The sequence below is a fragment of the Bufo gargarizans genome, chromosome 4 (genome assembly GCF_014858855.1).
Source record: "Bufo gargarizans isolate SCDJY-AF-19 chromosome 4, ASM1485885v1, whole genome shotgun sequence".
NCBI classification, from domain to species: Eukaryota; Metazoa; Chordata; class Amphibia; order Anura; family Bufonidae; genus Bufo; species Bufo gargarizans.
Genome location: NC_058083.1, coordinates 490,030,947 through 490,045,496, shown reverse-complemented (window position 1 = coordinate 490,045,496; position 14,550 = coordinate 490,030,947). Strand labels below are relative to the sequence as shown.

At 47.8% G+C, this 14,550-nt stretch overlaps 1 protein-coding gene across 1 annotated transcript in view; it reads left to right on the top strand.

Annotated features, from left to right (window-relative positions):
- GTF2A1L (general transcription factor IIA subunit 1 like) overlaps window positions 1–14,550 on the top strand; it is a 75,317-nt gene that overhangs the window by 6,703 nt on the left and 54,064 nt on the right. The window contains exons 2-3 of the mRNA XM_044292487.1: window positions 492–593; window positions 12,875–12,998. Of these exons, the coding sequence (XP_044148422.1) occupies window positions 492–593; window positions 12,875–12,998 (226 nt within the window). The remainder of the gene's footprint in view (window positions 1–491; window positions 594–12,874; window positions 12,999–14,550) is intronic.

Here is a 14,550-nt window from a genome sequence, read left to right as displayed (position 1 = left end):
CATGACTGCTGCAGGCAATCACTGGCCTCAGTAGTGCACTTAAGAGGCCAGTGATTGGCTGCAGCGATCATGTGTTGATGTGACGTCAGCGATGCAGCTGGGAGAACCAGAGCTTCGGTGCGAGATCCATCAGGCAAGTAATCATTTATTCTTTACTGCAGGTCGCCCCATCATGAATCTGGACAACCCCTTTAGGGAAAATGAACATTGCAGAACTAATATTAGTGGGGTGTGACCTACGGGCCCTTGCTGATCACAGAATGAATGGTCCGGCCTTCTGAATAGGACGGTGGCTGTGGGAGTTCCCTCTCCAGTATAGGCTATTGGAGAGGCTGCCGGACCTGACACTGCTCCCATCAATTGCGCAGTCACAGTAGCCATTTGGTGCAGATTTTGGTTTCCCCTGTTTACTTGCCATTTTCTACAAGCTTCCAGTCACTTGAAGTGGTTCCCACGTTGGCTCACGTCGCTCTTGTTCTTGTGTTATTTAGCCAAAGCTTTACAAGTCCATTATCGAAGATGTTATTGAGGGAGTGGCAGACATTTTTGCAGAAGAAGGTGTAGACGAGCAAGTCCTCAAAGACCTAAAACACGTAAGTGCCTAATGCTTTATTTTTTTTAAACAGTAGGCATGGTGTACATTGTAACGTGTGGCATGTAGGTGAGTATTGGCACACTCCCCAGCAATGTCATCACTTACAGTCAAGCAGGAAGAAAGACGGGAGATGGTGCGTGCGCCTGGTGTGTGCCTTCTCTTCATACAGCCGATTGGCGGGGGGGGGGGGGGTGCTGGATGTCAGACCCCCATTGATCTAATATTGTTGACCTATCCTGAGGATAGCTCATCAGTATTAAAAGCCTGGAAAATCCCTTTAAAAAGCTACTGAATATGAACCCCATTTATTAATTCTAGCTGAAATTAAAGAGGTTGAATGCGGGATCGTAAAAATGTCATTTCATTGTGTAAAGTTCGTCTAATCTCCTAGTGCACCCGTCACCCTTTCCTGAGTCTTCATATCAGGCTCCATGCTCCGCTGTTTACAGCCCAAATTTCCAAGTTGTGGGCGTAGATGAGCTGCAGCCACAACACTTCCCGTGTGCTGCAAGGTCAGCCAGAAATGGAAATGCTTATACTCCGCCCACTACACCCTCCATCATCCCCTTACTGACTCCTGCTAATTAGGGATGAGCGAATCGACTTCGGATCAAATGTCCGAAGTCGATTCACATACAACTTCATTAGAATACTGTACGGAGCGAGCGCTCCGTACAGTGTTAGAATGTATTGGCTCAGGTGAGCCGAAGTTCTTACTTTGAAAAGTCTCACGGGATAATACAATAAAATATTAACAAAATACGAATAAAAGGAAAAATTAACAAGGTGTCAGTGTCTCCCAAAGGTCTTTTTGTGACCTTTTGGGGAATATTATTTATAGCAGAAATATATAAAAAAATTAAGTTAAAAAAGATGAAAAAAATAAAATAATGTAATGCATAAAAGAAAAAAACACCCACACCAACCAAAACCGTCGCCATTATCGCCCCATTCACGTGAAACTATACATATTGTATAACAAAACGACTGACACAAAATAGGGAACTAATTATAATAATTTATTTTGGTGGCACTTTGCATATTTAAAGAATAAGGAGCTATTGTTTGAAAAAAAACTTTTTAAAAATGTTTTGTATAGTTTCCCCCGAATAAAACCAAAAAATAAATTATAAGGCCCTATGTGTAAAGTGAAAAATTGTTGCAAAAATTTTGGTAGTCCCAACTCAAAGTTACAACCGTTCGAACCACCACGTGCTCTAAATCACAAAAAAAGTCTCTTCAGGCCTGGTTATTATAGTGTTAACCAGTAAGCGCTTTCCCCACTAGTAAGGGAAAATGCTTACTGGTTATTGCATGGCGCCTGTAACTGGCAGGAGGTGGTAATAACCGGGGAGCGCCGTCCTCTGCAGTGGAGAAGTAAAGCGCTGATTTATAAATAAGAGGCAGGAAGGAAATGTCGCCACTTTTCCTGTAAAAATGACTTTTAACAAGTTCTTGCAGCGTGGCCCCTGAACCAGACGATGCATACTTATCTGCTTCCTGCCGCCCTGGCCCCCGCTGCCTCCATCTTCTGGTTCCTGCACTTTTACACCTGTCCGTGGTCACATACACCGCTCCAGTCAATGACTGGCTTCAGCAGTGACATGCTGCTTGTGGCCACATCACCGCTGAAGCCAGTGATTGACTGCAGAGATGCATGTGACCATGGCCATGCCCTGCCAAGTTAAAACAGCGCAGGGAGCAGGTAAGTATAAGGCCTCATGCACACGACCGTAGTTCGGGTCCGCATCCAAGCCGCAATTTTTGCGGCTCGGGTGCAGACCTATTCACTTCAATGGGGCCGCAAAAGTGAATGGGCCCGCACTAACCGTAGTAAGTCTCCTTCTATACCTACGTAAGACGTGATCGGCACTGCAGTAGAAGAACGATGACATATTTTGTTCTTTAGCTGAAGGTGTATATTGAAAAGTCGTCCAGCCGAGCTTCCCGTGTGTCCTGATAAACGAGGAAAAACTATTTTCTCTGGTAAAATGAGAAATGAAATAGTAATTTCTGGTGAGGTCTGCAGAAGCCAAAATCGCAGCTATAAATCTCCTTCAGTCATGAAGGGTTTGATGGACTTAATAAATAACTGCATGCAAACGTATTATTCTGTGTGTTAGGCCTGGAGCAGACGGGAACAGCGAGGAGACCTTCATCTTTTGGCACTGTTATCCCATACTGACTGCTGCTGGTTCTCTCTACCTGTCTAATGCTGGCGTCTTATCTGCGGCAGGAGCTCTCTCTTTCTATTATAACAGGTTCAGAAAAGCAGGGACACAGGGAGTCTTGCCAGTAGGACCCCCCCCCCCGTGATCAACGACTCAACATTGTTTGGAGATGGAGAATGATACTTCTACAGTCCTTGTTTAACCCCTTCCCGACACGTAACGTAATAGTACTAGTACATCATGGCGACAGGTGACTTGCTGCATTTTGACGTACTATTACGTCATGGTGATCGGGCGGGCACCAGAGCGGTGCGCGCCTGATGACTGCAGGGACCCAGAAGTCCCTGATAGCTGGGCAGATGCTGGCAGATTAACCCCTTCTATGTCACGGTCAGCGCTGGTTGCGGCAGAGAAAGTATTTGTGGCGGGTGAGGGAGCCCATCGAGTCCCTGCGCTGCTGTGGCGGGGACCCGATGGGTGAGAAGGCAGCCCGATGGGGTTTGAGGAGATCCAGCCCCAGGCTTGTCTCCTACTCAGTGTATTACTCTAACAGGCAATGCATTACAATACAGATGTATTGTAATGCATTGCAGAGGGGATCAGACACACAGAAGTTGAAGTCCCATAGTGGGACAGAAATAAAGTTTTAATAAAAAAATTAGTTTTAAGTAAAAAAAGAAAAAAACAAAACATTAGCCTGAATTTATGATAACAATTTTTTAAAAAGAATAAAAAACACACGTTGGGTATCACCGCGTCCGTAACAACTGGCTCTATAAATATATTACATTAGCCACCCCGTCTGATAAACACCATAAAAAATATTTTAAAAAAGGTGTAAAAAAAGTCATTTTTGTCACCTTACATCACAAAAAGTACAAAACCAAGCGATCAAAAAGGCATATGCCCCCCAAAATGGTACCTATAAAACAGTCACCTCATGCCGCAAAAAAACGAGCCCCGGCATAAGACAATCGCCCCAAAAATTTTAAAACTATGGCTCTCAGAATATGGAGACACTAAAACATCATTTTTTTGGTTTAAAAAAAAATGCTATTATTGTGTTAAAGTTAAATAAAAAAAAAAAAAGTAGACCTATTATGTATTGCCACATCCGTAACAACCAGCTCTATAAAAATATTACATGACCTAACCCCTCAGGTAAACCTTGTAAATAAAATAAAAACTGTGCCCAAAAAAGACCTTTTTTTGTCACCTAATCACAAAAATTGCAACACCAAGCGATCAAAAAGGCGTATACACCCCAAAATAGTACAAATCAAACTGTCGCCTCATCCCACAAAAAATGAGACCCTACCTAAGACAATCACCCCAAAAAATAAAAAAACGGACTCTGACTATGGAGACACTAAAATATGATATATATATATATTTCTTTTTTTCAAAAATGCTATTGTGTAAAACTTAAAGAAATAAGAAAAGGTATACATATTAGGTAGGGATCGACCGATTATCGGTTTTACCGATATTATCGGCCGATATTCAGGATTTTGAAACTTATTGGTATCGGCATCTATTTTGCCGATATTCCGTTAACGAATCGGGAACACGGATCGCGCTGCTGTCAGCGCGATCCGTGTTTCCTCAGCAGCACAGGGGAGAAGGAAGCAGTGTCTCCCCCCCCCCCCCCCCCTGTTATTCTGCGGCCAGCTCCCGCCTCCTGTATACGAATTAATAAGAGAATTATCTTCATTGGTGGCGCAGTGCGCCCCCCCACCCCAGTATTAAAAACATTGGTGGCGCAATGCGCCCCCTGACCCAAGTCCCCCAGTATTAATCATTGGTGGCAGTGGCCACAGGGTCCCCTCTCCCCTTCTCCTCAGTGGCAGTTCCCATCGGAGCCCCAGCAGTGTAAGGCTACTTTCACACTAGCGTTCGGGACTCCGCTTGTGAGCTCCGTTTGAAGGCTCTCGCAAGCGGCCCGAACGGATCCGTCCAGCCCTTGCAGCGTTCGGGTGTCCGTCTGGCCGTGCGGAGGCAAGCGGATCCGTCCAGAGTTACAATGTAAGTCAATGGGGACGGATCCGTTTGAAGTTGACACAATATGCCTCAATTTTCAAACGGATCCGTCCCCCATTGACTTTAAATGTAAAGTCAAAACGGATCTGTTTGCATTATCATGAACAAAAAAAATTATATATATATATATTTTTTTTTTGTTTTCATGGTAATGCAAACGGATCCGTTCCCATTGACTTAGCACATGAACTAACCTGTCAGATAACCTTTTTTTGGTTACCTTGCCTCCCAAAAAACGTAATATACAGCGATTAATAATTAATAATCATATGTACCTCAAAATAGCACCAATAAAACTGTCATCTTATCCTGTAGTTTCCAAAATGGGGTGACTTTTTGGGAGTTTCTACTATAAGGAGCATCTGGCGGGCTTCAAATGGGACATACGGCGCTCCTTTTCTTCTGCGCCCTGCCGTTTGCCCTTACATCAGTTTACAACGACATATGGGGTGTTTCTGTAAACCGCAGAATTAGGGTAATAAATATTGAGTTTTGTTTGGCTGTTAACCCTAGATGTGTTTAAGAAAAAAATTGATTAAAATGGAAAATCTGCCAAAAAAGTGAAATTTAGAAATTTTATCTCCATTTTCCTTTAATTCTTGTGGAATACCTAAAGGTTTAACAAAGTTTGTAAAATCTGTTTTGAATAACTTAAGGGGTGTAGTTTCTATGGGGTCATTTATGGGGGTTTCTACTATGTAAGCCTCGCAAAATGACTTCAGAACTGAACGGGTCCTTAAAAAGTGGGTTTTGGAAATTTCCTTAAACATTTTAAGAATTGCTTCTAAAATTACAAGGCCCCTTTCACACGGGCGAGTATTCCGCGCGGGTGCAATGCGTGAGGTGAACGCATTGCACCCGTACTGAATCCGGACCCATTCATTTATATGGGGCTGTGCACATGAGCGGTGATTTTCATGCATCACTTGTGTGTTTCGTGAAAATTGCAGCAAGCTCTATATTCTGCGTTTGTCACGCAACGCAGGCCCCATAGAAGTGAATGGGTCCGCATGAAAATAGCAAGCATCCGCAAGCAAGTGCGGATGCGGTGCGATTTTCACACATGGTTGCTAGGTGACGATCGGGATGGGGACCCGATCTGTATTATTTTCCCTTATAACATGGTTATAAGGGAAAATAATAGCATTCTGAATACAGTTAATAAGTTAAAATAGTGATGAAGGGGTTAAAAAAAAATAAAAAAAAATTACTCACAGAGTCCACTTGATCGCGTAGTTGCGGATCTCTGTCGTCTTCTGTAATGTTGAGCTGCCGGCTAAAGACCTGTGGTGATGTCACATCACATGGTCCAATCACATGGTCCCTCACCATGGTGATGAACCATGTGATTGGACCATGTGATGAGCACAGTGAAGTCATCAAAGGTCCTATTCCAGTGCACAGCAAAGAAGACAGAAGAGAAGCCAGTATCTGATCACTGGGGGTCCGACACCCAGGACCCTCACTGATCAGCTGTTTGAGAAGGCTGGGGTGTCCCTTCTCAGCTTTTTCTAAGCCAGTTCATCGATCACGTGGCCTAGGTGCAGCTCAGCCCCATTAACGACAATAGGGCTGAGTGCAATACCAAGCACAGCCATTATATAAGGTATGGCGCTGTGCTCAGTAAGGAAGTGGTTAATATGTTATTGGAGGAACTTTTGCCCCTATAGTTCTAAGGCCGAATGCACATGGCCGTGTTTCACGGTCTGGATTCCTGCTGAGAGCAGGAGCGCACGGCGCCATTGGTTTCTATGACGCCGTGCGATTCATGCCGCCGCTGCACTACAGTAATACACTCGTACGAGAAACACGGTTGTGTGCATTCGGCCTAAGTATGTGTCCTTTCCTTTTTATGTCCATAAGTGTTCAGACTGGGGATGAGTAATGGGACGCGGAGCTGTTTCTGATGTTTGCTTTGCTTATCTGAGGCAGTTTTCTAATTTATAGCATATAAAATACTCCAGCGCGGTTTGTAAAACTTTATCAAAAGCAGATGGGTGTAGACGTTGTCAGAACGACATCTACATTTATAATTTCGCTGCCCTGATTTATGTCATTATGTGTCTTTCTTCTGGAAATATTAATTGTTCTTGTGGAGTGTACTCGGGACCTGCTGTTCCTGGCTCTAGAATAGTCAGTTCTGTAGTGTGCGCCGTGTCTTCTCTTTCTTGAGACTGAGGGTCAACATGGTTAAAGGGGTTTTCTGGGGAATTGAATTTATAAAACTGGACCACATAGGGATAAAAACAAATTAATAAACTATAATGACCCTCATTGATCTTCCAATGCTGGACTGGTGGTCCACACTGCTCTTCACTTCTTGGTCTTGGCTCAGGCGGTATGCTATTTTCTCACCCATATTCATTGGGGGACACAGGAACCGTGCGTATAGCTATGTCCTCTAGGAGGCGTTGACACTAGATAAAGCTGTTAGCTCGTCCCCTGGCAGCTATACCCCCTCAAGCCTGGAGAGAGAGCTTCAGGTTTTTTCTAGTGTCAATAGGAGGCAAGACCTCCTGAAGATTTATTTTATTTTTTTATTTTCCTTCTTTTCAGGTAGGAAACAGTGGTCGTCTTGCCTCCTCTCCCTGTTATCCCGGGGGAGCACGCCAGCGTTGGTCCGCCACGCCTCCTCCGCCACAAGAAGACAAGGTGGACCAGGGCAGCCTCGCTCCCTGCATCCCGCCAGCAGAAGGGTCACCTAAGTCCGCTAAAGAGAAAGAAGACCCTCCCGCCATGCCAGACTTTTGCCACTCTGGTGCCAGCTGCTGAGGAGGTGACTCTGCTGGAAAAGGTGACCTTGCGGGTCCAGTTAGGGAGGGTGAAGAGGATGAAGATGAGGTGAGTACACGGGATTAGGTAAGTGTGTTTTTACCCTCTTCCCCCTCCTTCCCTCTCTCTTTGGTGGCAATTGTTCCTAGGATTCGGGCACCAGGAAACAGGCACAAGCCTTTTATTTATGGTACCACCAGGACTCCCTCTCACTCCCCTCTAGGCTGACGGCTTCGCTGGCACTAGGGGGTTAATAACATCCAGGCAGGCGCTGCTTCACACAGCGGGAGGCCATGCGCAGGTGATCAGTGATTCTGCTGCGGACCAGGAGCTGGTGTCAGGTGAGCGCACCGCCCTCTCGGCCCCCCGCAGCTACCACCGGATTCCGCCCTTTCGGGAGCAGGCACCAGGAAGCGCCGCTCCGTTGGGGTTAACACACGAACGATGCCGGCCGCCGCAAGCATTCCGGCCCGCTCTCTTCCCAGTCCGGTCGGTGGGAAGGGGGTTCGATCAGTGACGCAAGCGGCCGCTCCGCTCTCGCTCAAGGTCCCTCTGCGCTCCGGCCGACCGACAGCTCCGGTTGGCCGTGCGCAAATACTTAGGCCCGACCGCAACTTCATCCCCCGCTGCAGACCGGGAACATGCACCGGCGGACAAGCAGGGAAGGGAGCGGAGGAGGTTCCCCTCTATATGTGATCTGCTGGTGTCAGGGCACTTAGGGGGTTAATAACATCCCTGGCAGGGGGTGGGGGGGGGGGGGCGCTCTGGTTCGAATTCTTCCCGTCACACTCCCTCTCCCTAGAAGCAGCTGGGCCCCGCCCCCCTTCCTCAGGACAGCTTAAACCCTTCTGGCCAGCCACCTCTTGCGGCCGGCACCAGATTATCTGAGGATTCTATCTCCAGTACAATGTGCCTTAAATTTAATACAGTTAACCCCATCCTGCCTCCCTGCCCACTTGACGTTTGGCATTCTAGTTTCATAAAAAAAAAGACAAGAAAAATGCGCGTTCATACAGGTCCCCCTCCCCCTCCTCAGTCTCATCACCGCAGGACCACCCTGTTTGTGTGGTACCAAGTTGGGCCCGTTTCCTATACGGACAAAGGAGGACCTCTCATAGTTCCCAATCCGCCCTCCAGGGTCGTTAGTTGATAATCCTCCATCTGCGCAGATCCAGGGAGGACAGCTGAAGTATTCCCAATCCACCCTCTGGATCGTGTGGTTGATAGTTCTCTAGCGCACTTCACAAGGACCTCTGGATTCCCAATCCGTCCTCCGGGGCCGTTTGGTTGATAATTCTCCACCTGCGCGATCCAGTGGAGATCCTCTGGAAGTTCTCAATCCATCCTCCGGGGTCGTTTGGTTGATAAAGCTCCGCCTACGCACTCCAGTGGACGGACCTCTAGTTCCCACTCCACCCTCTGGGTAGTTTGGTTGATATATCCCTACCGGCGTGGCCTACAACTGCCACGGGCAAGTTTCTAAGAGTTAGAACTGCGCGCAAGCAGGCCAGAGCAGAACATTTTCTCCTCGGTCACCTCCGCACCTCCACCTTTCCTCCCTAGGGTCTCGCTCAGACGCACACTTCCATCCCTGAAGTGGTTCGGTCCGAGGGGGTGGGGAAGGGGGGGATCAGTAATTCGGGCTCTCCCTTGAATCCGTTGCAATCATTCAAGATTGCTACCACGGTAGCCAGCAGTTCTTGTCGCCTGCATTACCCCCTTCCTCAGACGGAGTATTTGCACCACTGCTGCATACAATACTTACATTAGGCATTATAGGTGAACTAACTGCTAGAGCGCTGTTTTCAGTGACGCCAGTAAGCGCTTCCCCTTCCTTAGGGGACGGAATTGCACTTCCACTGGGTACAGTACGTACCGTGTGCATTAGCCTCTTCCATAGGTGGCGTTATAGCATTATCACTGGTTACAGTGTTTACTGTAGGCATTACCCCTTCCTTAGGTGGAGTAATTGCACTCTACCGTTGCATTCAGTTCCTGCTGTAAGCATGACCACTTCCGCTAGCAGCACTTGTTGTTTGCATTACCCCTTCCATAGGAGGAGTCATTGCACTTCTACGGATACAGTACTTGCCTTATATTTTGCCCCCTGCGGTAGGTGGCTTAAGTACAGTTACACTGGTTTTAGTGCCGGACGTATGCATCCCCCCTTCGGTAGGTGGCTGCATTGCATCTCCACTGGGTTCTGTACCTGCCGTATGCATTAGCCTTCTCCAATCACCGTGCTTCCTGTTGCATTTCCCCTTCCTTAAGTGATCCGCTTACAGGGGAATACATAAGCATCTTGGGTTGCTGCAGTTCAACTACGCCACGGCTATAGATGCCTTAGCTTCTTCAGTGGGGTGTGGCAACAGTCGAAGCTCGCGGATGCTGGTGCTCTGCATCTGTGGTGTATGGGTGCTGGCAGTGGTTACGGTCGCTGTTTCCACATGGTATCCTCCTTATCTTTTAGTGCTGGTTTGGAGCATGGTTGCCACATCCTCTGTCTTCTCAGAGGGGTTGCCTAGCAACACTTGTGTCCTAGAGACCACCCATCTCCATGGGCCTCCTCGGTTCCAGTCGGTCAGGACATTGTCCTCATCAATACGTAGTGCATATGCCATTGCGCATAATATGGGGAGTACGTTTCAGCGAGTCAAGTGTTCGCTGACACTGTAGTCCCCCTCAGCTGGGGGTTCTACCCTGACGCTAGCTTGCTGTTGCTCCTGTATAGAGCCCTTCCAGGTAAAGTGTTAAGGCTAGCTCTACTTAACTGGGGCAGTATGGTGCCATGGCTTCTACGGGATAGCCTCACGCCTCCCACTTAGTTTTACACAGACCGAGCAAGCGCTGGCTACTTCTGGGAGAGTGGTATTTCCGTTACCACTACATACTATGGTTCTTACTTTAAAGCTCCTTTGTCAGGTGGCGGATTCTTCTAGCTCTGAATTGGTGGCCTCTGCGGTATGGCCCCCTCCTCCACTGTGGTATGGGCTAGCGATACAGTTGTGGCTCCCCTTGCTTGGCTTCCTCCTCAGGCAGAGTTTTGGCACAGCCACTAAATCCCTGGCTGCATCTGCATTTGCATGGGGTATTCCTTAGTGGCCTTCTATTCGAGAGTTCAGGACCCGGCTGGTGGGATGTGGCGCACTCCACATCTCTCCTTCTACAGGTGAATCCTTCCCATTGGTCCTGGGTGTGCTACCTGTATCTATATTACCTCTCTTAAGACATGACTAATGTCTAGGTCACATCAGCACTCTGGTGATCATACTTCCCACCGCCTATTCCGGGGGTAGACTACGAGACTCCCCACACCAGACGGAGCGGGGTTTCTGTCACGTCTTGCTGCGCTGATAGACGTTCCATTCCTGGAACGGAACACCCTTCTATTTCTTCTTTTTCTTCTTCCTCCTCGAACAAATGGCTGCCGGCATCTCCCTTCTGTATTCCTGGACTGCGGAAGGTGTTTGAGGCGGTCTGTCTGCGTTGGAGTCGCCCGGACGTGGACTTGATAGCTTCGAGACTGTCTCAGAAACTTCCCACCTTTCTCTCCCAAGCAGGAGATCCGGAAGCTTGCGGCGTGGACTCCCTGATTTCCCCTTGGCAGCGGTTCTTTCTCCTTTTACTTTTCCCCCCCCTCCTACCCAGAGTTATACGGAAGATCAGGATGAAGGGTATTCCGACTATCCTAGTCGCCCCGGGGATTGGCCGTTGCATGTGGTATGCCGACCTCGTTCTCCTTCTAGGAGACGTCCTTGGTCACTGCCACTCGGAGATGGCATTCTTTCGCAGAGTCCGGTCTTCCACTAGTTTCTAAGGTCTCTTTGTTTGCCGGCGTGGCTATTAAGTCCGCCATTCTACGCAAAGAGGTTTTTCGGCGGATGTCATCCGCAAGCCTGCATCGTCAAGGATCTATTACAGGACCTGGAGGTCCTTCCTGGGTTTCTGTGGAAGCCGAAATGTTCTGCCACTTCGTTTTTCTCTCCCCATTGTCCCGCCTTTCTACAATCAGGGTTGGACCTTGGTCTGGCCCTTAGTTCTTAGTTCCTGAAGAGTCAGGTGTCTGCACTTTCTATCTTTTTCAAATTGCCTCCTGAGCTGTGATGGGCAGAGCATGGACACGCCCCCTGAGCTGTGATAGGGAGAGCATGGACACGCCCCCTTAGCTGCAGCAGAAAAGACACTCCCCTTGAGCTGTCAGCTTGATATAAATCTAGCAGAGCAATGAATGCGGAGATCTCTGGATCCGTGTGAGGTACAGGGCTGGTTCGAGCATTATTAGAGATTGTCATGTTGTGTATGTTGTCTGATGTTTCATTTTTTTACATTAATCATGTGATAACCCCTTTTAATAAGTTGCATTGCGACTCATGGGGAGCCACTTCTACAAGGTGGCGCTAGCGAGATGGTTCTCTTTCCTTGGGAGAACCCATTGGTCTTAGGTTGACACGCTGGAAGCACCCAGTCGGCCAATCACACAGGAAGATTGTCGCTGTTGGGGCCCCGCGAGGTCCAGCAGCAGTCTCTTGCCACTGGCATTGTGGCGGTCACGTGACCACTGCTGCCTGTAGAGGCAGTGCTGCTGTGTACGATGTGAGTTCAATGAAGACAGGATCTGTGAAAACTGCTTCTGTCTACAACAGGCATGCTGAACCTGCAGCCCTCCAGCTGTTGTAAAACTACAACTCCCACAATGCCCTGCTGTAGGCTGATAGCTGTAGTCTGTTCGGGCATGCTGGGAGTTGTAGTTTTGCAACAGCTGGAGGGCCGCAGGTTGAGCATGCCTGGTCTACAACATACTGGCATGGCCGCCGCTGCATCTCCCCGCAATGCTAGAGAGGCTAGTTCCTGTTGCTACCTGCTATTGGCTGCCCCTCTGCAAATATATATATGCTGGTATTGATTTAATGTAAGGTATATGAATTGATAAAACCACGTGCTTCACACTATTAGACTTCTTAGTGCCTCACCTAATGGGCAATCGATACTTTGCCAAAAAACTGCATAAAAAAAAACACGTTAACCCAGTGTTGCCTGGCACTGTATAGTTTCAGAGCCGGCCTGAGCTACAAGGTAACAGCCAGTTGGCGGGCGTGCTGGCTGTCGGGGCCCCCCCATCCCCCCCAGTCTGATATTGATGGCCTATTCAGAGGATAGATCATCAGCATCAAAATCCTGGACAACCCCTTAAAGTAATCAACCTGAATGCTGTTGGTTGTTGTTTTTGCTCTTACATTATTTTACTGATTTTGGATCTTTTTATAGTAACCGTATCTATATTTGTGCCCTTTAACAGTTGTGGGAAACCAAAGTTATGCAGTCTAAAGCGACGGAAGGCTTCTTCAGAGACCACAGTAATGTTCCTCAGTTTGTCCTTCAGTTGCCGCAGCATTTACATCAATCACTTCATGCATCAACAGGTTGGTAAAACTAGCTGAGTTCACACATACCAGCGGCGAGGACGACAGTCGCCACTGCAGGACCGTCCAGGCGACTTCTTGTCAGCAACGCGTGGCGGTGTTTTTCCTTCCTGGTAGCTCTGCCTTCTCTTCATTGCTTACCTGCTCGCTGTTGTAAGCGCCACACTGAGCAGGTGTCATTACACATACAGTAAGCCGTCCCATTTACTTCTATGGGACGGATCCTTCTTATGCAAGTGCATAGGAAGGAGCCGTCCCATAGAAGCGAATGGGGCGGCTTAGGTGTAATTGCACCTGCAGGAGGGTGGCCGCCTCACCAAGCAGCCGATCTGAGGATAGGTCACCAGTATGAATAAAGCGGACAACCCCTTTAATGCCTCATTTTCCTTCCAAGGCGTACTGCATATAATCGCCTACGGGAGGTCTCTCTCTGGTACTGCTTTTTAGTTAAAAGGTAGGACTGGATCATGGCACAAGGGAACGTTCCCCAGTATCTCCTAAGGAAAGGGTTTCTCCTCTGCTTTGAGCTGCAGTTGATCTTTGCTTCAATCTAAAAAGAGAAAAACAGCCTCCCTGTGTGATGTGCCGACAGGAGGGGATTCTTCCTCTTGTTTGTCAGGTTTCTCTCTTCATCGCTACGTAGTGAATTAATGTGACGAGGGGCGAGGAAGAAATTAGTCGCTTTTTAAAGCAGACCTGGGGTGCGTAGGTCGTATCAGCAGATCATCATCGCCCGTCACAGGCTCTGAGATTCTCCTGTGAAGTGTTATATGATCGCTCCCACTGCAGCATCAATAGACTGATGAACTGAACACACCATTGGTCATATACTGGCTAGAATGTAATTACTTTCCTGCCCAGGGGGTAATATGGAGTTTCTCTATATTACGGGAGTTTCTCAGATTGCCTTCCCCTCGATGTTCAAGCACATGGTACATGAATCTATTACTAGCTGATATAAAGCCTGTTACAGATATACTTGAGACCCACACTGTTGGGGTTAATTCACACAGGAGGGGAAATCTGCAGTGTATCCACCACGGGGACATTGTTTAGGGGTCCATTCCAAGTCACTCCAATCTTAGTGGTTGCTACTTGCAGAATTCAGCATCCATTAGGTGGCCTGATGCACCCAGTTGGGCTTAATAGTCACCCCTTGGGGGGGAAGGTGGGTAGACTGCTAGGGTTTCAGGGACATCACATCTGCTCCTGTTTTGGGGACAAGAATAGGTATTAGAAAAATACTGTGGGACCTGTGGAAGGGAGAATGCGGGATGCACACGGCCGGTATCTGTGTTGTGCATATCTGCGAAAACGGACAGCAAAACGGATACTGCCATGTGCTTGAGGCCTAACATATTTTATTTATTTTTTAATACAGCTGCCCATGCTTTACCCTTTTCCCTCTTCAATGTACAAGAAGCTGTGCCTCGATACTGTATTGCGCAGCTTATCCATACACAGTGTGACAAACATATGACATTTGTCATTGACTGTTTTTCCTATATCCATGCCTAATGTTTCCAAGGGTTAACCCCTTCCCGACCAGTGC